The sequence below is a fragment of the Hemibagrus wyckioides genome, linkage group LG21 (genome assembly GCF_019097595.1).
Source record: "Hemibagrus wyckioides isolate EC202008001 linkage group LG21, SWU_Hwy_1.0, whole genome shotgun sequence".
Lineage (NCBI taxonomy): Eukaryota > Metazoa > Chordata > Actinopteri > Siluriformes > Bagridae > Hemibagrus > Hemibagrus wyckioides.
In genome coordinates, this window is record NC_080730.1 from 17265350 (window position 1) to 17288781 (window position 23432).

General features: G+C 38.9%; 1 protein-coding gene and 2 pseudogenes across 3 annotated transcripts; all 3 read left to right on the plus strand.

Moving 5' to 3' along the window:
* The window catches only part of LOC131342851 (inter-alpha-trypsin inhibitor heavy chain H3-like), a 29319-nt pseudogene extending 21729 nt beyond the window's left edge, over positions 1–7590 (plus strand).
* A 6399-nt stretch (positions 7591–13989) lies between these two features.
* LOC131342380 (inter-alpha-trypsin inhibitor heavy chain H3-like) lies at positions 13990–18512 on the plus strand. Of its 3 annotated transcripts, XR_009203034.1 has the most exons (6): positions 13990–14144; positions 15293–15447; positions 15686–15717; positions 15802–15911; positions 16160–16252; positions 16336–18512. XR_009203034.1 is itself a non-coding variant. In XM_058373152.1 (4 exons), exons 1-3 carry the CDS (start codon positions 14100–14102, stop codon positions 15714–15716), a joined length of 231 nt encoding a protein of 76 aa, XP_058229135.1. In that variant the 5' UTR covers positions 13990–14099; the 3' UTR covers position 15717; positions 15802–15967. The 3 variants fall into 3 exon arrangements, 1 of the variants encoding a protein (XP_058229135.1); XR_009203035.1 differs by lacking the exon at positions 16336–18512 and having other exon boundaries at positions 16124–16323; XM_058373152.1 differs by lacking the exons at positions 16160–16252; positions 16336–18512 and having other exon boundaries at positions 15802–15967.
* Positions 18513–19340: 828 nt separating this feature from the next.
* Positions 19341–23343, plus strand: LOC131342853 (inter-alpha-trypsin inhibitor heavy chain H3-like; annotated as a pseudogene).
* The last annotated feature ends 89 nt before the right edge of the window (positions 23344–23432 follow it).

Below are 23432 nucleotides of genomic sequence, written 5' to 3' on the forward strand. Positions count from 1 at the left end.
TCCTGTACTAGGAGCCTTGCTACCCTTCCACCTGGTCTCCTGTACACACAGTATATCCACATTCCTTCTCTCCATCATATCAGCCAGCTCTCTACCTTTCCCTGTCATAGTACCAACATTCAGAGTTCCTATTTTCAGTCCTACACTCTTACCTTTCCTCTTCTCTCTCTGTCTACACACTCTCCTCCCTCCTAACTTCTTCAACCAACAGTAGCCCAATTTCCACCGGCGGGCCTGTAGGTCAATGGTGGTCGTTGTTAACCCAGGCCTTGAGTACTGATGATTCGCATGATTAAATGTTTTACGCTGAAAGCCCTTCCTGACGCAACCCTCTCTATTTATCCAGGCTTGGGACCGGCACAGAAGTCAATGAATTCAACTAATTGTTAAAAAAGGCTACTCCACGATGATCATGTTTCACTGTGAGAAACACAGTGCAGGTTTGGTTTTTTGTAAGATTTTATGTGTATTACAAATGAAAAACAACACATTTTATTTGTATTTTAACTATACCTATTGGGATTACTATACTTATCTATTCACTTATCTTTAATGGTGATTTATATTCAGTGTTGCCTTCTTACAGGGCAATTTTTCCACATATGTGGAACATATAAGGTTAGTGATGTGTTTCATGGAAGGGATCCAGACAAACCAGATGCCACCATGTTTGTGAAGGGCCACAGTCTCACAGTGACCAGATAAATAAAAAAAGCAAAAGAACATATCCCATTATATACTGTATTTAGAAAGACTTTTGTCTAAATGGGTTGATTTTAATCAAATTATTGTGTGCTGTACAACTCCAGGGGCTGGCAGAGGGACTTCAGAAAGGATGTGAAGAATGGAGAAAATGTGCCTTGTTGGTTCATTCATAATAATGGAGCTGGGCTGATCGATGGAGTTCTCAGAGACTATATCGTCTCTAGACTAAAACTGTCTCAGAGGGAAAAGGAGAAAAGAAGTAAAAGAAGCAACTTCAGAAAACCTGAATGGACTGTAGATATGTTTTATATCTTTTTCACCTTTTTATTACTGGTTATAAACAAATGAAAGTATGATGTTTTTTTGGAATAGGAAAATTATCTGATCATGAACCAGTATAACAGGATTTTCTTTTTCTAACAAACACTGAGAGGACTTTGTTATTGACTTTGTACACATTTGTTTCTGATTAAACTTCTGGTTACCTTTCAGATAAAATCTGTTTTTTTGTCTCTGTTTTATATATACATATAAATTTAGATTTATATGTCTCGATTATTTTATAAAACAAATCTACAAGTAAAATTGATTTTTAAAAAAAGGTCAGTCAAAAAAATGGAGCGAACCAAACAATAAATTCAGTGATGGCAGAAAGACAGTATGTGGTTTTTACTGAAAAAAATTCATGAAATTTCCACAAACAGCTCCCACATAAAGACAAATATGTGCAAGGTGTGCTACTGAACAAACAATTACTAATATAGCACACAGTACAAATTTCTCTGTCAAATTTGGCAAGAATTTGACAAGAAGATTGGTCATTGAACTGGCAAAGGGCACACATGGACATTAACCTGATGCCAAACGTGCTGCGTCCTGCAGAACCTTCTACACAGTCAAGACTGAGCACTGGACACATCATGTCTATTGCATGGACCATGCTGCTGATCTGCATCTCGGTTTACTTATGTTTACCACCGAGATCTGGTTAGTGATCTAGCATTAGTGATCTCAAGAAGCAATGAGCAACAGGTACAGGAGTCATTAAGTATTCAAAACATTTAGTGAATTTGGATTGTGTATGGCATCAGTATATACAGTGTAGTCGGGTCCAAATGTCTGAGATTGCAGATAAAATGAGTGAGATTTTGATTAGTCAATATTCAACATGTTGCACAATTGCAAATGTGTAAAATTGACTGTCAATCTGATTTGATCATCAGAATCATCCGAAGCAAAAATGACTTAACCATTTAAGTTATGGTTAATAATGTATTAAAAAAAATTGTATTCTCCGTCTTTTGGACCCCACTTGTTCTATAGTTCATACTACGCTTCTATGCTACTACGCATAGTATAGCTTCAGAGATTAAAATGACAACACTCTGACTTGTCTGCTTCTACAGGAAAGTGATGGCAATCCTGTCAAAGTCATAAAGGTATTGTGCTTCTTTTTAATTAAATAAAATTACAGAAATGTTGAAAAAAAAACCTATTGTGAAACCACCTATTGTGCACTTTGCTAGTCAGGCATATTAAAATCTTTTGATAAACCAAATATAGATTAGGATTATTATATTAATTCTTTCTCCCTGATTACCTCCTAACAGAAACAAAGTATGAACACTGCTGAGGTAAGAACAAGAGAGGTTTTAGCTTCTGTTGTCTATTCTGGCTTGAAATAAAATCCATATGCTAACATTTATCTTAATTAGGTGGTTTAGGTAAATTATGAAATATACCACAGCTATCTCTTTTATCATACAGACTTTGCACCTTTTTAAATATTGTGTGAACTTGAGTCAGTCGTGGGCTAGTTTTACAGAATGTTATTGTTCTTATTTTACAGATTAATTTATATTACGGTTATTATGGTTATTGTTTTGTAACATAATATTGCAATATTTACATTTCAGGGAGATTGATGGAAAGACATATGTAGGAAATGTTAAAGAATAAGAAAAGGCCAAGAAGCAGTATGAGGCAGCTGTGTCATCCGGACAGACTGCTGGTATTGTCAAGTGAGTATGATAATAATAATAATAATAATAATAATAATAATAATAATAATAATAATAATAAAAGTCTGGGTTGAGGTGGATCTGAACCTATGTACATGCTTTTAGGAGGTGGGAAAAAAGAGTACCCAGAAAAAAACTTAACAGTTCATGCATTCATAGCATGCCAAGATCCAATATGCATCTCGACTGCCATGAAAAAGAATACATTTTGGGTTTTATCCGAATAACAATGGTAGAAATATTCATGTTCATTTGCAAGTGATGTTACAACATGGAGACCATCACTAACTAAACCCACCAAGGAAAATGTAAAAATAGCTTTTGTTAAAACCATCATCGCAATTGGCGGCAAGTATCACAATAATTTCTGTTAAAAATCTCTTACAGGATTACATAAACTAGCTATATCCTTGACTAAATGAAAATATTTATGAGTTCAATTTGATGGATAAAACTATATATTTATTTATTATTTGTTTAGGGACGAATATCAATGACCCTCTTTTGTTTGCTGTGAAAATGCTGAAAGAACCCAAGGAAAACAAAACTGTCCCAGAAAACAGTGCATCCATTATCATCCTACTGACTGATGGAGACCCAAACGCTGGTATGTGGTATGGTATATTTGGAAAGATAGAGAGAGAGATAAAGATACACTATATTGCCAAAAGTATTCGCTCACCCATCCAAATAATCAGAATCAGGTGTTCCAATCACTTCCATGGCCACAGGTGTATAAAATCAAGCACCTAGGCATGCAGACTGTTTTTACAAACATTTGTGAAAGAATGGGTCGCTCTCAGGAGCTCAGTGAATTCCAGCGTGGAACTGTGATAGGATGCCACCTGTGCAACAAATCCAGTCGTGAAATTTCCTCACTCCTAAATATTCCACAGTCAACTGTCAGCTGTATTATAAGAACGTGGAAGTGTTTGGGAACGACAGCAACTCAGCCACGAAGTGGTAGGCCACGTAAACTGACGGAGCGGGGTCAGCGGATGCTGAGGCGCATAGTGCGAAGAGGTCACCAACTTTCTGCAGAGTCAATCGCTACAGACCTCCAAACTTCATGTGGCCTTCAGATTAGCTCAAGAACAATGCGCAGAGAGCTTCATGGAATGGGTTTCCATGGCCGAGCAGCTGCATCCAAGCCATACATCACCAAGTGCAATGCAAAGCGTCGGATGCAGTGGTGTAAAGCACGCCGCCACTGGACTCTAGAGCAGTGGAGACGCGTTCTCTGGAGTGACGAATCGCGCTTCTCCATCTGGCAATCTGATGGACGAGTCTGGGTTTGTCGGTTGCCAGGAGAACGGTACTTGTCTGACTGCATTGTGCCAAATGTAAAGTTTGGTGGAGGGGGGATTATGGTGTGGGGTTGTTTTTCAGGAGCTGGGCTTGGCCCCTTAGTTCCAGTGAAAGGAACTCTGAATGCTTCAGCATACCAAGACATTTTGGACAATTCCATGCTCCCAACTTTGTGGGAACAGTTTGGAGCTGGCCCCTTCCTCTTCCAACATGACTGTGCACCAGTGCACAAAGCAAGGTCCATAAAGACATGGATGACAGAGTCTGGTGTGGATGAACTTGACTGGCCTGCACAGAGTCCTGACCTCAACCCGACAGAACACCTTTGGGATGAATTAGAGCGGAGACTGAGAGCCAGGCCTTCTCGTCCAACATCAGTGTGTGACCTCACAAATGCGCTTCTGGAAGAATGGTCAAAAATTCCCATAAACACACTCCTAAACCTTGTGGACAGCCTTCCCAGAAGAGTTGAAGCTGTTATAGCTGCAAAGGGTGGACCGACTTCATATTGAACCCTATGGATTAGGAATGGGATGTCACTTAAGTTCATATGCGAGTCAAGGCAGGTGAGCGAATACTTTTGGCAATATAGTGTATATTGATAGAGAGAGAGAGAGAGAGAGATCTAAGGAAACTAAGGAACTATTAATAAACTGTTGAAATTTCACAACAACATGAAAAGTCTACAAAACGATTAAAAACATTCTTGAATTATCTATTTAGGTGAAGTTAATCAAGAAAAAATTCAAGAAAATGTCCAGGTGCTATGAAAATGCTATTGGTGGAAACATGACCCTCTTTTGCTTGGGCTTTGGCTATGATGTACGTTATGTTTTCCTGGATGTTATGGCCAAGCAGAACAATGGTTTGGCTCGGAGAATCTACGAGGGATCCGTATTGCATTTTTTCAGTCACTCCTGGCATTTTTTTATGATCAGGGTTTTAATACTTGCTGAAAACAATTATTAACAATCAGTATATCACATTGCTATCGATTGTCAATTCTGATTGGTGAGAAGGTGTTGATAAATTTCCTGTAACATCAGCTTTGACAATAGTTGCCAATGTAAAAAAAAACAAAAAAAACGCATCATATTACATTATATAATGTGTGTTTGTTAAGTGGTTTATTTAGCATTTATGGAAGGAGACTCCAGTACAAGTATTATCAATAACAATTAAAGTTCTCACTAAGATGACAATAAAATTATGTTCAAGAAAGAGAAAAAAAAATACTGGTGAAGGAACAACTCTAAGAGAAGTAATAACAGGAACTAACTTGAATTATAAATGGATAACAAATGACATTTGATCATTTTACAAATGTTAGTGTTGGCATATAGTGTAACAGCATGCCCTTAATGTTTTATTCTTTAAATAATGAATGCACAGAGATATTTCAATAATAGTGAGTATATAGTGGATTAAAAATGATGTTTTTAATAACACATCTTTTGTTTGACAGGGAAAGCTAACGTTCTGCTATTGGATGTGAATTTCCATTATCAAGAAAACTCTGTGAACTCAGTGACCGGCAGCAACTTTAAGCAGTTGTTTAACGGCTCTGAGATCGTCGTGGCAGGTCGACTGAATGACCTCGAGATGAACGACTTTCCAGTCGAAGTGCACACTCAGTCGGTGAGAGAATTCAAACCGCTTTGCCTTATGACACTGTCGGAAAAAACTTTGTTGCATAGTCGAGTTTTATATCATTTTTTATCCTATTTCTGTTTAGTTAGATGATGAGTTTGTGCTGAAAGGCCAGGCCAGTGCTCAAGCCTGGGATACCATCTTTCCCGACCAGGATTACATCTCTGGAGATTTCACAGAGCATCTTTAAAGTGACCTTTTTCTTTAAGGTGTCACGGTAAATGGTCAAACCATCAGGGACAAGAAGATAGACCCTGAGAACATGATGAACACCTACTTTGGGAGCTTTGGAATCATTCATGCCAAGTTTGGCATCAGATTGCTCGTGACTACACAGTACCTTGGTGTCTGAACAGGGAAAACAGGCAAAACTCTTCTGGTCTGACAATACCTCCATCAAAGGGCCCAAATGAGTTAGACAAACGTCTAAGCTGTTGCATAACTACAGTTAAGTTCCAATTACAGAAGAGAAACATTTGAAATTCATTTCTTCTTTCCTCAGTATGGATCTGCAAGTAGCCAAAGACCGCAGTCTTACAGTGACCTTGAGGAACTTTTACACTTTGGACAGCCATCTGTTTTTACATAAAGTCCACGGACTACTTGGTAGCTTCCCAATAAACACATTCATTTTCACATTAAAGGGCATAGCAGGAGCATTGTGTTTAAATGGAAACAAGTCTAGTTAACATTGAGATTGATTAAAGACTAGTCACATTATAACTGTTATATTTAGCTTACATGTAGTATTTTATTTTGTAGTGATGCCACTGGAACTGTCCAGCCATCATGAAGCCTTCTATTATCACTGATTTATCTTTATTTTTATTCCAAACCCACCAAGTACTAGACACATTATCTTTTCAGGTTGCCTGCCCATTTGTCCAAGATTCTCAGTAACGCAATATCTCAAGTGCAATACCTCAATATCTAAAACAAGCATCTAAATATTTGTGGGATTTATATGGAAATACCATCAGACTTTAGAATCAAACCAATTTCTTCACCAGTATTTGAAGTATACTTTAAGGGTATTTCAGGCAAACAAATTAGTAACAAGAATGATTAGATTCATGGCTGTAAGCGCAGTTGACATCACATTCTTTTACAAGCCATGGATTGTTTCCTAATCAGACCAGATAGGGTAAGAATATGTGAAAATTAATCCCTTTTAAATCAAATATCTCTAGCTGAAATGTCAGTGTGGTGGATTTATTGGCATGTTTCATATCTAGAATCTATTGTACCTGAACAATAGCACATGGAAGTGTAGGTTATTTTAGATAAAGTGTCAGCAAATGTGCAAATTGGTTTAAATGTTTATTTTGCTCTCTTCTATTTTTTTTTTAAATTATTCATTGTTGCCTTCTTACAGGACAGTTTTTCCATGGTGTATCATTTGAAGTTAGTGATGTGTTTAAAGGGGAAGATCCAGACAAACCAGATGCCACCATGATTGTGAAGGGCCACAAACTCACAGTGACCAGGTATAAACAAACATGAAAAAAGTAATTGAAGTGTACAGACCTGAAAATTGAATGGGTGAATATTAATTATTTACTGTGTGACTCCAGGGGCTGGCAGAAAGACTTCAGAAAGGATGTGAAAAAAGGAGAAAACGTGCCCTGTTGGTTCATCCATAATAATGGCACAGAGCTAATCGATGGAGACACTGGAGATTACATTGTCCCTGGCCTCTTTAAGACAATCTGAGAATAGAAACAAGGATACAGGAGACTGGACTGGACCTGGCACATTTTCTATTTTCCATTTTCTGCTTAAATCTTGCTTTCGTTAAGATGACCATGCATTCTTTGAATATGTACATGCTTGCTTCATATTAAAGATCTCTGGCAACTATACAACAGACTGCTTGTGTCTTCCACTTGGGTATCAAACCTTGAGCAACAACAACACACACATGCTCACTGACCCACTGAGCTACATGTGCTGACAGAAAGCAACTAAAGCTGGAAACAGTCACCCAAGGGAAAACAAAACATGGCAACACTTCAGCCTGCAACTTTAACAGCAATAGGCAAGAGAGTTCCTACAAATCCATGACACCTTACTTGCATTGTTCTGCTCTGAAAAGATTTATTTCAGCTCCCAACAACCTTTGGTTTATAGCAGCTGAGTTTTGTCTTGGCTGGTGGCTCTGAGCTGTTCAAACCAAAGTCTGCACGTTTCGGAAGCGCACGCACTTCCAATGAGCCATAGAGGCTTGTCCATAGAGATCTTTTTTGGGGGGCACTTATCATTTTTTATCACTAGTTTGGTTCTACTTTTGAGAACAAAAAGAAGTTTCAAACCAGGAACCACAGGTTCCAGATTCGTTTGCTCTGGAACACATTGCACTTTATGTGGCTAGGACAAAACTTCGGTCCTAGCTCTGTGTTGTTTTTTGTGTTTGAATGTTTATGTAGCACCAGGTCCTGGAGAAACGTTGTTTTCATTTCACTATGTACTGCATCAGCTATATGTGGTTGAAATGACAATAAAGCTTCTTGAATCTTGAATCTGGTGGTCCATGGGGCAGGTGGGCTCCAAGGATTCATACTTAAATGTAGACAGCTGTTATTAAAATAAGTGAGTAATGTATTTGGATGTTAACAGGATTTTAAGATTGTCAGAAAGACATGGCAAGGTAAGAAAGCAGACCAAATGAAATCTGGGAGCTATATGTGTGTGTGTACTGAACATATGAAATACTGTAGAGCAAATCCTATTTTATATTAGCATAATCCCCTACTCATGTTGACGTACGTTTCAGTACCACTTGAACAAGTATCAAGACCACATTAACTGGTTCTTACAGACAGAAACCTATTTTGCACATTTATCATTTTTCTGCATTAAGTTAATGGAATGAATTACAGATTTGATCTAGGAATGTCAAGGCTGTACAGTAACTTCTGCAATGGCTCAGTGGGCCGGTATGTCAAGCTAAAGTATGTGTGCATGATGTTCATGGATCGTCTGCAGTAAAACAAGAAGTTGAGATATCACGTTTTCATATTCTGTTATGAAAGCGTGAGTAAAACATTTCATGTTTTAATTAGACCTCAATCTTCAGTTAGATGCTGAATGAGTCTTTTTGGGTAAACATTTGTAATAATAATGTCAGCTCAAATCTGTTTCAAGAAAGCAAATACTCTGTCTAAAACAGTAGGAAAAGGAATGAACATTTTATCACTATGTTTCAATATATCAAATGTAGAACAACTTCAAATGAGAACAAAAGAATTACCTAACACCTGTGTATTTGTCTAGAATACATACAAATTATACAAAAAGTAATTCAACATTAGAAATAAGATATATTTCATTCTAAATTCCAGTTCAGTCAATTAATAACTAGACACCAGCCCCTTTTTCTTGCAAATGGTTCTTAAAATACATCTTTCCAGACATCTTGGCACCAAGACTATAGTTCCCAGAGAAGCCATTGGTCCAGCACACAGTCTGACAAGCTATAGTAAATGTAGTGACTGTTTAAATATAACAAATTATAATTGGTGTTTGAATATTATCTAGCAAACAGACAAGAGAAGTGGTACAAATCCTATTCAGACTTATAGAACAGAGCTTGACCAATCAACTTAAACCAGAATTGTTGTACATATTTACAATACAAATACTATGAGATAGTGACATATTGGAAACTGTCTTTTATAGAAATAACGACATCAGTGAGAGTTTATGTGAAGCCTATAGGTTAACACAACATGATAGCAACAAAGACTATAAGCAATATGTAAATACTCTTCATATACTTCAATACATATGTTTTACTCTTCACCTCTCCCTTCAGGTACAGTACAAGTACTTTTTCAGATACAGAGGTATTTCTCCACATGTTCCACTGACAAAACGCTAGTTACGCATGTAACTGTGGTTCTGTGAATTCCGGATGACCGCCAGAGGCAGTATGAATACTGTGGATTATCGCAGCGCCAGCCAGATAGGTCGAGAGAATATACCAACAAAGTCACATGGTGACGTATGCTGAGCTCTGCAGCATTATAAGCCACAGTAACTCAGCATTCCGCCTTGGTACGCCTTTCTCACGCATTCTGAGTGACAAAGAACTCTGGCAGTCATCCGGAATTCACAGAACCACAGTTACATGCGTAACTAGCATTCTGTTTCATTCCTATTGACCGGCAGTGGCAGTATGAATACTTTGGATGACACATACCAACATAGTCATGAGGAATGCCACCCACCTGACAAAAATTTAAGGCTGCTTCTAAAGAACTGCAGAACACATGGCATGATGAGCAGCAACGTTAACCTTATAAAACCTGGCAAATGTGCAAGGAGATACCCAGGTAGCGGCAGTGCAGATGTCCGCCAAGGAAACTCCTCTAAAGGCAGCCCAAGATGATGAGACAGCCCTAGTTGAATGGCAAGTTAAACCTGAGGGCAATGCTGCCTTGTAAGCAAGTATAATAGTCTCCACTATCCAGTTCGATAATCTCTGCTTCGTCACTGGAGCACCTTTCTTCACACCACCATAACAGACAAACAACTGGTCCGAATGTCTAAACTGAGCAGTAGTGTCTACGTAACACTTCAATGCACGAACGGGACACAAAAGATGAGCTCTCGAATGACACCCTGAAGAAGTCTGAAAAGAGCCCAGTTCAATGTTCATGTTGCAGGGATGAGCACATGCTCCTCACACCACGCAGAGAAAATTTCCAGCATGAAGCATAAATGTGACATGTGGAACAAGCCCTAGCATTGGAGATAGTGTGAATAACTGCAGGATCACAATGCTCCAGAGAAGGATTAATCCCAATGGCCATACCCAAAGCTGCAAACAAGCTGGGTCCGGGTGCCAGATGCTGGCCTCCAGCTGGGAGAGGAGGTCCTTTCTGGGGGGAGGCTGCCACGGATTGCCTGTCAGAAGCTTCAGTAACAAAGGAAACCATGGTCTGGCTGGCCACCGTGGTGCCACAAGTAGCACTCTGTGCTTGCGCAGAAAGATCCTGTGTAACGTCTCCCACAACAGAGGAATTGGAGGGAACGCATAAAGTAGGCAGCTCGGCCATTCGTGAGACAATGCATCCTGACCCAAGGGGCTGGACACTTCGGTCTTCTCTGAGGCAAAAAGCTCCACCTCTGCCCTTCTGAACCGTAGCCAGATCTCCTGCACCACATCCGGATGAAGCCTCCATTCCCCTGGATGTAATCGATACCTGGAAAGGGCATCCGCTGTCTGGTTGCATGCTCCTGAAATATGAGCTGCCCTCAGTGAAGCGAGTCATGCCTGACACCATGTCAGGATCTCGTGAGTAAGTTGTTGAGATCTGCGGGATTTCGTGCCACCCTGGTGGTTTGCCGGTTGTGACCAACTTTCGCAGAGAGGGAACAACACCCAGGGGCACTCCTGCCTCTAGAAAATCTACCTGTCCCCATCACTTCAACACACGTATGCAACTGTGAGGAATCACAACCAGTCGATGGAGATGTGGGGAGGGATTGAGTCGTAAGCTGTTGTTCCATAATTGTAGTGGTCTGAGGTGGAGCAAACCAAGGGGACTCACCACTGTAGCAGCCGTTAACATCTCTAACAGTTGTAGAACAATCCGGTAATGCAAAGACACACCTGGCCAAAAATGAGCCAAGAGATGCAGAATGTTTGTCACACGTCCCTGAGACAGGGAGGCAGACATCAGGCGGGAGTTCAGGGTCATTCCTATGAACATAGTGGTCTGTGCTGGAAGCAGACAACTCTTTTTCCCGTTCACAGAAAAACCCAACTTCTGCACGTGCCTTTAAAGTAGTTTGGAGTCTTGCACGGCCTGCTGTCTTGTGGGTGCACAAAGCAGCCAGTCATCCAGATATGGTAGAACACGCATGCCTCTCATCCAGAGAGGAGATAGAGTTGTGCTCACACACCTTGTGAAGACGCGGGGAGCAAGGGAAAGGCTGAAATGTAGAACCTTGAACTGGTAGGCTTGATTTTGGAAACTGAAATGCAGAAACCTTCTGTGATGAACAGCAATTGGAACGTGAAAATATGCATCTTTTAGATCGACACTCACAAACCAATCACCCGCTGCCACAGCCCGAAGAACGTCGGCTGTGCGCAGCATTTGAAAAGGAAGGACCTTCAGGAACAAATTCAGACACCTCAAATCGAGAATTGGGCGGAACCCACCGTCCTTTTTCGGAACAAGAAAATATGTAGAATAAAACCCATCTTCCTGAACAAGGGGATGAACTTTTTCTATGGCTCCCTTCTCTAACAGAGAACGATTTTCCAGAGAGAGAGCCATTGAACGAATTGTGTCTCTGACAACCGTCGGAACAATTCTTGAAAATCTGGGAGGCCGGCATCGAAACTGTAGAGTATATCCTCTGTTTAGAGTTGACAAGACCTAGGGGTCTGCTGTGTTGGTCTTCCAGGCCCGGATATCTCAGGCTTTACTGTATGTATGCAGCCTTTAGTGGTCATGGGGTGACAGACTCATATGCCTTTTTCAGTAATGAATCTGTGCAACCACATTGCGCACTGGGACATCGCACATTCCCTTGTAAAGCCTTGTCAGGGTATACCACCAAGGCTGCAACAGGCTGCTCTATTTCTGGAGCATGACCCATCCCAATAGAATCAGCTTCAGCCATAGTTGCTAGAGTTTGAGCAATCTTTGAGCGCCACTTAGGTGGACCAGAACCTGTGAGAGCATTCAAAAATTCAGTCACAAAATCCTTACATGGTGGCATGGCAAAGGAATTTGCAGCTGAGGGCTGCCTGAAAAAATGTTGGTTTGAGCAGATTGGGCAGGCGACTCATCGAGTCCTAGACAAGCAGTTGCCATTCGGAATACAGCCAAGGTCTCGTCAGAAGACGATCTGAACTGTCCAAACGACTGAACTGACCCTTCACTAGACTCCTCTGTTGCTGGACGACCAGTGAAAACATCCCGAGGTGAGGTTTGCACAGCCACATCCACAGTTTCCCCATGATCAAGCAAAAGGGAATCAGAAGCACTTGTAGAAAGCACATCCAAGTCAGAAAAATAAGGAGAATCAAGAGATTCCTTCCCAGCTCCTTGATTCTGAGCATTCTCATCATCCTGAGTCATCTTCACAGGAGTAGCACCTGTGACAGGATGAAGTGAATGAAGCAGGCATTTCAGTTACACCATCTTAGAAATCGAATTTTCCTCCACACACGAATGTTCGTCACTTTGACGGGTGGCTAGCGCCAGCTGCCACAGATGCCCTGCATTTTTTGGAGCACTGAGGGGTTACATCTAGCTCCCCGAGTTTCGCCGTTGAACTAGGATCTAACTCAGCAAGACAGAGCTGTCGTTCCGACATGGGTAATATACTGCAGTGCAAACACGGGTCCGTGAGAGCCTCTCTCAGATGTTGAACACCCAAATACGATGGGCAGGTGTCATGACCGTCATCTGGGAGAAGATTATTATGGCACAGCTTACAAGTCAATGGGAAACCAGTGGCAATCAAGCTGTGGGCCATAATGTTCCTCACTATTAGAACCCTCGGATAGCACCGTAAGGTTTGAGTCAAACGGAGAGATGCTAATCACGCAATAAAGAGAAAATACGATTCCTCCGGATAAAACCATCAGGCAATAACAGCAAGGATCGCGAAAGAGAAAAAATAGCTAGTAGCCTATGGATTGAACCAAGGGGCACAATGCAAAAACCAAAAGAATTCAAGGAAAAACACTTGAAAAACGAAATATATAATGGTTATGTTAACGGCAGACCGCTAACTTATCAGCACGTATAACACCAGTCACCGGATCACACCGAGAGACACAGGGTGTTACCGACGAAAAATAATGGAAACTAAAATGAAAACTCACAAAAAGCACTGCTGAAGTGTTCCAAAATCCCTTGAAAGGACGTGAAAGTGCGCTGACAGCTTGTGAGGATAATATTTCGCTGCTCTAGTAAGCTGCACTTAACAGCGCGAATATATGATTCCACCAAAAAAAGGCGACCTATCTCAACCAAGCTAGAAAGTGAAAGAGGCAGAATGCTGAGTTACTTTGGCTTATAACGCTGCAGAGCTCAGCATAGGTCACCACGTGTTGGTATATTCTCTTGACCTATCTGGCTGGCGCTGCAATAATCCAAAGTATTCATACTGCTTCTGGCAGTCAGTAGGAATGAAACAGAACTCCTGCACATGAAACATTGCCTTATTCATCACACTCTCTCACTCCTCCCTCTCTCTCTCACACACACACACACACACACACATACAAACATACCGATTTAAAAGCTGCTCTAGTCAGGCCTAAACACAAAGCAGAGCTCAGGATTCATGATGTTGACAGTGTGGATTGGGCTGCTGGTGTGTGTGTGTGTCTGGGTGCTAATGCGCAACCGTGGGGCAAGGCGCCTGGTCTGAAACTTCTTCAGCATGATGAAAAAGATGATGCGGTTAATGAAGAGATTTCATTTGCAGGTAATGTGATTAATATTTTACTTTGTCTTAAAGATTAACTTTATGACTGAAATGAATTTAAATTGTTGTGTTATTATTCATGGAAAAATGTATTTCTGAAAATAAACAGAAACAAGTTCCCCCAAACAAGTCATTCTCATGTAGATGCAATGAGGAACTCAGCCAACTGCTTATATCCTTACCAAGCTGGTTGAGAAAACGCCAAGAATTAGCAAAGCTTCATGAAAAAAAAACAACTCAAAGATACAAAATAGATTTGATTTTAAGAATGAATATGCAATCTGTAGAAATAATATACAGTAATATCCAGCATAAATCATATATTTTATTGTTTTTGAGTTTTAAATAAACTCCTTTCAAGTCACGTGACCAGTCAGTGAGAGATAAAACTAAATAGTAACCATAACAAACACTGAAACTAATTCATAATAATCATGAGATTATGTGAAAACATTGTGCTAAACCTTAATGTACTTGATGTCCCTATTATTATTATTATTATTATTATTATTATTATTATTATTATTATTATTATTATTATTATCCTTTTTAAAAGAGTAAAAATCGGAAAATAGGTAAATCTGCAATCATTAATAATAATAATAATAATAATAATAATAATAATAATAATAATAATAATAATAATAATAATAATAATAATAATAATAATAATATGTGCAGTATTTGTATTCTTTTTTCAAGACCAACAGTACAAAAATATAATAAAAGTACAATTTAATTAAAGTGGCATATTCCTAAGAACCTATATACAGAAATGTATCAAATCTTAAATACATAAATACAGAAAGTGATAAAAAGTTATTCCTGACAATGAAATAAATAAATATTCTAAATAAATAATATTGTGCCAAATGATTAAATATTAACAGTTTATTTCCTGTTTATTCACACAGAAGCCAAACTTAAAGAGTCATGACGTAAGAAACTGTATTATATATTATATAATATATATATATATATATTATATATATATATATATATATAGACATACAGTATATATATTATATATACTGTATGTCTATATATAATTCTGTAATTCAACACCAAAAATATTATTTCCTGCTTTAGTTCAGTTTAATGAGCTGATATTGTTAAACAAAAGGTGGTTAATATTTTTTTAATCTTAGATCGAGATGCAGAAAGTGAAGATCAACTGCATAGTGACGTCTCGAATCGCCCACACGGTCATGACGTCCACAGCTCTGAACAAGGCCAACATTTCACAGGAATTCTACTTTGAGGTGGAGTTGCCCAAGACGGCCTTCATCACCAACTTCAGCATGTCAGTCATGGGCTGGTTTTACTGCTTAATAATCTGCTCCTAGTAATGGAATCATGGGTTATAATGAAACGAATCAACAGTAGAGAGCATTCTTTAAAATTTATTCCTCACAGATGGTCTATGTTTTTATTTTATTTCATTTTATTTCCATTTTAAGGTTTAAGTACTTTAAATCTTTGCAGACGTTTTTGATTCATAGTTAATATTTTGTGCTTTCTGTCATTTTTATTTCTTTAAGGGAGATTGAAACAGCTGGTCCAGCACTTTGAGGTGGAGCACTTATTTGTGTTTTCTTAAATTTATTTCGCTTTAATTCATGTTGGAGTCATTAAATATACACACTCACACCCACAGATTGTTGCTAGCATCTATGAGCCCCAGGGCATCACAAATCTGGGCACTAATTTCACGTTCATCACCAACAACCTGCAACCTCTAGTGAAGAATGAAGTCACTGATAAAATGTGAGGGTGTTATTTTCTTCAAAGATGTTTTGGAAAGCCACTTGGTTTGCTAATCAATTGTCATATGATTTTGTTTTGTGTATTTTTAATGCATTGTATATATTTCTTTAACAAAAAAGACTCCAAATTTTAACAGAAATACTGTAAATATAGGCACGAAACTTAGTAGATATTCACAATAGACTACAGTAAGCCTTTCCTTTCTTCAAAAGAAAATATTTTCCTTCTCTCCAACTCTGGACCAGCAGAGGAAATGCCCAGACTGTGATGGTATTCTGATAGACGGGGATTTCACCATCACATACGATGTCAACCGTGAACAGAAACTGGGTGATATTCAGGTTCAACTCTCAGTCACTTTTGATAAAATATTTCAGGATGAAATCTATGTAGTTCTCATTTTCTGACTCTGTTTTGGTTTCAGATCGTGAACAGATACTTTGTGCTCTTCTTTGTCCCACATGATTTGCAACAATTGCCAAAGAATGTAATGTTTGTCATTGACAGGAGCGGCTCCATGACGGGAAGAAAAAAGTAAGCTGAACACAGATAGCGGTTTGATGTAAAACTCAACAGCAATGCAGGATTATTTAAGATTTGTTATTGTTGCCTTATTATTTTTGAACTATGGACAGTTCTGTTGTCATTGTTGTTGTTGTTGTCGTTGTTGCTTGTAGACTTAAGAGGCACTCTTAACCATTCTAGATGACCTCTATGAGGAAGACCACATTGGCCTGGTCATATTTGATGATGAGATTGAATCATGGAGACCATCTATGTAACAGTACAAGGCAGATTGTTGCGAATCCATAACCAAATTTTTATTAAACCTGAAAGACAAACACTTGTACAAAACAAAACTGATAAATCACAAAGCAAAACTCAGAAACCAGAAACGGGAAGCAAAAGTCCATACACAATAATCCACAAAGAGAGTAATCCAATGGATGGCTCGGTAAGGTTTGGGGAACAATACATTGCGTTGAAGCGTTGTTTGTATGCTGTTTTTAAAGAGACAAACCAGGAAGTGTTCTTCGCTGGTGCATTACAATTCAGGGGAGGATTACAATCATTGAGCAAAGCTGTAAACGAAAATATACAAGAAGCAAGACACGGTAAATGTTAAAGTATAAAAGTATGATGATGGTCCTGGAAATATTGATCATTGAACTATTGGTATGTCTGGTCCACAGGATTAATGTTTAGTAATCTATTAAGGCGCATCATGACTTGACATGATCTTGTACTTTTGTAAATGTTTAAAGTCAAATTTATATGAAGCAGCTCTAAAACATCATTTACTCACATCCTCTGTCTTAAATTAAATAACACAAAAAACACAATTTATTACATTACCATGAAACGGAAGGTGAAAGTATTCAGTTTTGAAGACACTGACACTGAAGACACTCAGACACTGACACTGTTGCTATAGAAACATTAGCATATTAGAATGAGAGTTCAACAAGAATTCAACACTGCAGCATTTGATTGAATTTGCTACAGATCTGTTTGTTTGAAAAGCCGTTGTGACCTGGAATTAGATGTACGCTGAAACAAGTCAATTCCCATGTAGTAGAAGAAAAGAAAATGCTTCTCATTCCCATCAGGGCCACATACCACCATGATGACATGATGGCAATGATGTCATCCAACTCTCCCTGCTAGAACACAGCCACCTGATAAGACCATATCTCTAGTAAGATATGGCCCAAGATGTTGGTCTAAAATTGAAAGTCTTATATCAGCTACATTATTTTTGGCCCACAATAGTGTAGTCATTGGCATCACTATGACCATATATTTGGTTTGATGTTCTACAACACCAAAATTCTTTCCTTCCATGCAGATGAGACAAATACATCTGTGATCCAAGACAATGTCCATAATGCTACTGGAAAAAACATTTGCCTCTTCTGTTTGCGCTTTGGCTATGATGTATACTACAGCTTTCTGGACACGATGGCCCACCAGAACGATGGTTCGGAGGATCTACGAAGCCTCAGATGCTGCACTGCAATTGCAGGTTCTTTTAAGTAGATTGATTTGTTGTGTGTTCAAATGTCAGCTCATTCGCAGAACAACCAAAGACAGAACTGTGACCTTTCATTCCAATGGGTTTTTATGGAGAGGTGGCAATTCCACTGCTCTTAGAAGTGAATCTGCATTATCCAGACAGCATGGAGAATTCCGTGACTACCAACCATTTCAATCAATTCTTTAGTGGCTTTGAGATTGTAGTCGCTGGCCGACTAAACGACTCTCAGCAAAACACATTTCTTGTTGAGGTGTCAGCTCAAATGGTGAGAGAATCCGAAATAAAAATGGAAAAGAAATGTATATCTGATATTGAAAGAATTTAATTGCATTGATGTATTTTTGTTTGAATTTAGCTAGAGGAGGCTTTTGTAGTCCAGGGCGAGGCCAATGCTGGGGAATGGGTGGTGACATTCCCTGAGCAAGAAAACATCTTTGGAGACTTCACTGAACGTCTCTGGGCATATTTGACCATCCAACAACTCTTGAACAAACAGTACATATGATATCTCGAGTATTATTTTTCCTAATATCATCTCGGGGAGTTTTTCCTGCACATTGTCACCTCTGGCACACTCATTAGTAAATAAATAAATTTAAATCTAAAATTTTGAATTTTTATCCTGAATTTATATATTCCTATAAAGCTGCTAGGTGACAATGTCTATGGTTAAAAGCGCTATACAAATAAAACTGAATTGAATTAAATAGAATATTTTCCAATATCAAATATTGAAAGAATTGTAACTTCATATTGCAAATCTGATACTAAATTCTAAAAGAATGATGATGATAATAATAATAATAATAATAATAATAATAATAATAATAATAATAATAATAATAATAATATTAACTTTATACCCTGATAGAGACACATTTATACCCAAAGAATGTGAAAATGTCACTGCTGAAGCACTGGAACTCTCGCTTAAGTACAATTTCGTCACACCGCTCACTTCCATGGTGGTCACTAAGCCGGAAACTAACGATACGTCAAAAGATATGTTAACTGCTGACAAACTGAAAGAAGGTATGAAAGAAATGCCTCTTTACAATAGAATACTTCTCCAGACTATTATTAAAAAAATTTTTTTTTTTTATTAAATTTTTTTTTTACTATTTAAAAAAATAGTGCTCCTTCTGTTTGTATCTGTATTTGTATCCATTTAAAACAATATAAGTGTCACATTGCAGCACCATGTAAGATATTAGATATCTAGATATTAACTAGATAATTACGGTTAATTTGGCCAAATTGTCAAGTGTAACAATCGCTATAAAACAATATTTCTACTTCTAGCCTCTGGCCTTGTGGAATATAGTAGACCTCTATCCTTAAGAACTTCATATCTACCCAGTGCTGGACATTGAGCTCATCTAATAAGTAAAATGGGTCCCAGGGGTCAAATGGGTCCCATGGGTAAAATGAGTCTAATGGGTCCAATGGGTGAGATATTTACTGTATGATATGTAGTCATATACATTAAGATTTTGTTTAATGACCAAAAAGTATAAATCAAGTTTGTTTTTCTAGATAATGAAGCCGTGGCTGTTGATGGAGATCCACACTTCATCATTGAGTTGCCAGACTGGAATGATGCTCTGTGCTTCTACACTGATGATAAACCAGGCACCATCTTCAACTTGGTGAAAGATCCAGTCTCAGGTCTGCTTTTCGAATTTGTCTTACCAAATTTGCCAGAATGGTGATCACTGGACATTCGAATTTTCCACTGATATTCACTTGATTCTAAATCCACAGGATTGGTGGTGAATGGGAAAACCATTGGAGATAAGAAGGTGGAGCCTGGCAGCAAGCAACACACCTACTTTGGTCAGTTTGGGATTGTTCATGAGAAATTCAAGATCAGATTAATGTTGACAACCCAAAAGATCATCGTGTCTGAGCAGAGCAAGCAAGAACATCTTCAATGGTCTCAAGCATCTCATGTCAAGGGTATAAAGTGAGTGAAATATCCACAAATAGAACAATGTATTTCATCCATTCACATGTTACATTAGCGGAAACACTGATTCTGGTGTTTAAAGCCCTCATAGACTTATCTTGTTACCTGCATTATGTGTCTTGTTTGTCTGCACTGTCTTGTCTTGTCATCCTGTGCACTTATGTTGTATGTTTAGTTTCTAAAGAAAGCTCTATGTCCGCGTCACCTGTACTTTGTTTTTGTTCTGTGTAGCACCTCTGGTCCAGGAGGAAAGTTGTTTCACTTCGCTGTGTACTGCAAAAGCTACACTATATTGCCAAAAAGTATTCGCTCACCCATCCAAATAATCAGAATCAGGTGTTCCAATCACTTCCATGTCCACAGGTGTATAAAATCAAGCACCTAGGCATGCAGACTGTTTTTACAAACATTTGTGAAAGAATGGGTCGCTCTCAGGAGCTCAGTGAATTCCAGCGTGGAACTGTGATAGGATGCCACCTGTGCAACAAATCCAGTCGTGAAATTTCCTCGCTCCTAAATATTCCACAGTCAACTGTCAGCTGTATTATAAGAACGCGGAAGTGTTTGGGAACGACAGCAACTCAGCCACGAAGTGGTAGGCCACGTAAACTGACGGAGCGGGGTCAGCGGATGCTGAGGCGCATAGTGCGAAGAGGTCGCCAACTTCAATCGCTACAGACCTCCAAACTTCATGTGGCCTTCAGATTAGCTCAAGAACAGTGCGCAGAGAGTTTCATGGAATGGGTTTCCATGGCCGAGCAGCTGAATCCAAGCCATACATCACCAAGTGCAATGCAAAGCGTCGGATGCAGTGGTGTAAAGCACGCCGCCACTGGACTCTAGAGCAGTGGAGACGCGTTCTCTGGAGTGACGAATCGCGCTTCTCCATCTGGCAATCTGATGGACGAGTCTGGGTTTGGCGGTTGCCAGGAGAATGGTACTTGTCTGACTGCATTGTGCCAAGTGTAAAGTTTGGTGGAGGGGGGATTATGGTGTGGGGTTGTTTTTCAGGAGCTGGGCTTGGCCCCTTAGTTCCAGTGAAAGGAACTCTGAATGCTTCAACATACCAAGACATTTTGGACAATTCCATGCTCCCAACTTTGTGGGAACAGTTTGGAGATGGCCCCTTCCTCTTCCAACATAACTGTGCAACAGTGCACAAAGCAAGGTCCATAAAGACATGGATGACAGAGTGTGGAGGAACTTGACTGGCCTGCACAGAGTCCTGACCTCAACCCGATAGAACACCTTTGGGATGAATTAGAGCGGAGACTGAGAGCCAGGCCTTCTCGTCCAACATCAGTGTGTGACCTCACAAATGCACTTCTGGAAGAATGGTCAAAAATTCCCATAAACACACTCCTAAACCTTGTGGACAGCCTTCCCAGAAGAGTTGAAGCTGTTATAGCTGCAAAGGGTGGACCGACGTCATATTGAACCCTATGGATTAGGAATGGGATGTCACTTAAGTTCATATGCGAGTCAAGGCAGGTGAGCGAATACTTTTGGCAATATAGTGTATATATGGTTGAAGTGACAATAAAGCTTATTTGATTTTGACTTTGTCCCTTCTCCAGCATGGACCTTGAGGTATCCAAGGATCAAAGCCTCACAGTGACCCTGAAGGACACGCTGAAGTTTATTATTGTGTTGCACAAAGTATAGAAGCTGCATCCTTACCACCAAGACTACCTGGGATTTTACAACCTGGACAGCCACCATCTTTCACAAAGAGTCAATGGACTACTTCATAATTGCAGCAAAAACTTATTAACCTTGAATTATCAGAAATATAATTTTTTTGCATGACAATGACATAAAGTAAATGACATAAAGAGTGATTGTAGAAATGCAGAAGTGAGGAAAGCTGACCTTTGTTTTGAGCTTGATAGCCATGAGAACTCCACTTTTGAGTAGGCGTTATTGAACAGTAGGAAGGAGACTGTGATGGTTGTTTAACTAGTAAACTAGAAGGAATGTCGAGCAAAGATAATCACAGCGATAGTAATATTGATTTTATACTTTAGTACAAATTCTGAAACACTTCATGATTAAAGGTTCAACAATCAATACAATATACAACATGGAGCCCAACCCAGCCCTTCATCATGGCAACCCACCATTGATGCAGCCAAGCTGTTTGTTTACATGTATGGCAACACCTCCATCTCTGCTTTACTGATTAAAACTAGCGGGGCTCTGATTGGAGTATGACTGCATTTCATTGTGGCATTGCAACCCACTGATTAAAGCAAAATGTATTATCTTATTCAACTAATTGTTAAAAAATGCTACTCCATGATGATCATGTTTCACTTGTGAGATCTTGCAACACAAGAGCAACACAGTGAAGGTCTGGTTTTCAGTGTAAGGTTTTCTGTGTATTACTAATGAAATTGTATTTTAACTTTGTATTTTAACCATAACTATTGGGATTACTATATTGATCTATTCAGTTATCTTTAATGGTGATTTATATTCAGTGTTGCCTTCTTGCAGGACAATTTTTCCACGGTGTAACATATGAGGTTAGTGATGTGTTTCAAGGAAAGGATCCAGACAAACCAGACGCCACCATGTTTGTGAAGGGCCACAGTCTCACAGTGACCAGGTAAATAAAAAAAACACTCTAGCAAAAGAACATATCCCATTATATACTGTGAACAGAAAGACTTTTGTCTAAATGGGTTGATTTTAATAAAATCATTGTGTGCTGTACAACTCCAGGGGCTGGCAGAGGGACTTCAGAAAGGATGTGAAGAATGGAGAAAATGTGCCTTGTTGGTTCATTCATGGGCTGATCGATGGAGTTCTCAGAGATTATATCATCTCTGGCCTCTTTACAACTGTCTCAGATGGAAAGGGAGAAGAGAAGTAAACGAATCAACTTCAGAAAACCTGAATGGACTAAAGACATATTTTATATCTTTTCCACCTTTTCAATACTGGTTATGAACAAATGAAAGTATGATGTTTTTTTTGGAATAGGAAAATTATCTGATCATGAACCAGTATAACAGGATTTTCTGTTTTTAACAAACACTGAGAGGACTTTGTTATTGACTTTGTACACATTTGTTTCTGATTAAACTTCTGGTTACTTTCCAGATGAAATCTGTTTTTTTGTTGTTGTTGTTGTTGTTTTGTCTCTGTTTTATATATACATATACATATAGACAGTCCAGATAAGTTTACTTGTTATTTTATAAAACAAATCTACAAGTAAAACTGATTTTTTTTTTTTTTTTAAAGGTCGATCGAAAAAATGGAGTGAACCAAACAATGAATTCAGTGATGGCAGAAAGATAGTATGTGGTTTTCACTTTTAAAATAATTATATACCTGAAATGAAATTTCCACAAACAGCTCCCACATAAATACACATATGGGCAATGTGTGCTACCTACTAATACCATTTAAACAATTACTAATACAGTGCACAGTACAAATTTCTCTACCAGATTAAACAAGAATTTGATAAGAAGATAGGTCATTGAACTGGCAAAGGTCAGAC

Bases quoted from the DNA above. Each gene is read 5' to 3' on its own strand.
- LOC131342380 (XM_058373152.1), top strand. From the start codon at position 14,100: ATGATGAAAAAGATGATGCGGTTAATGAAGAGATTTCATTTGCAG. The intron at 14,145-15,292 runs GTAATGTGATTA...TTTTAATCTTAG, and splicing joins TGAAGAGATTTCATTTGCAG to ATCGAGATGCAGAAAGTGAA. The intron at 15,448-15,685 runs GTCAGTCATGGG...TATTTCTTTAAG, and splicing joins TTCATCACCAACTTCAGCAT to GGAGATTGAAACAGCTGGTC.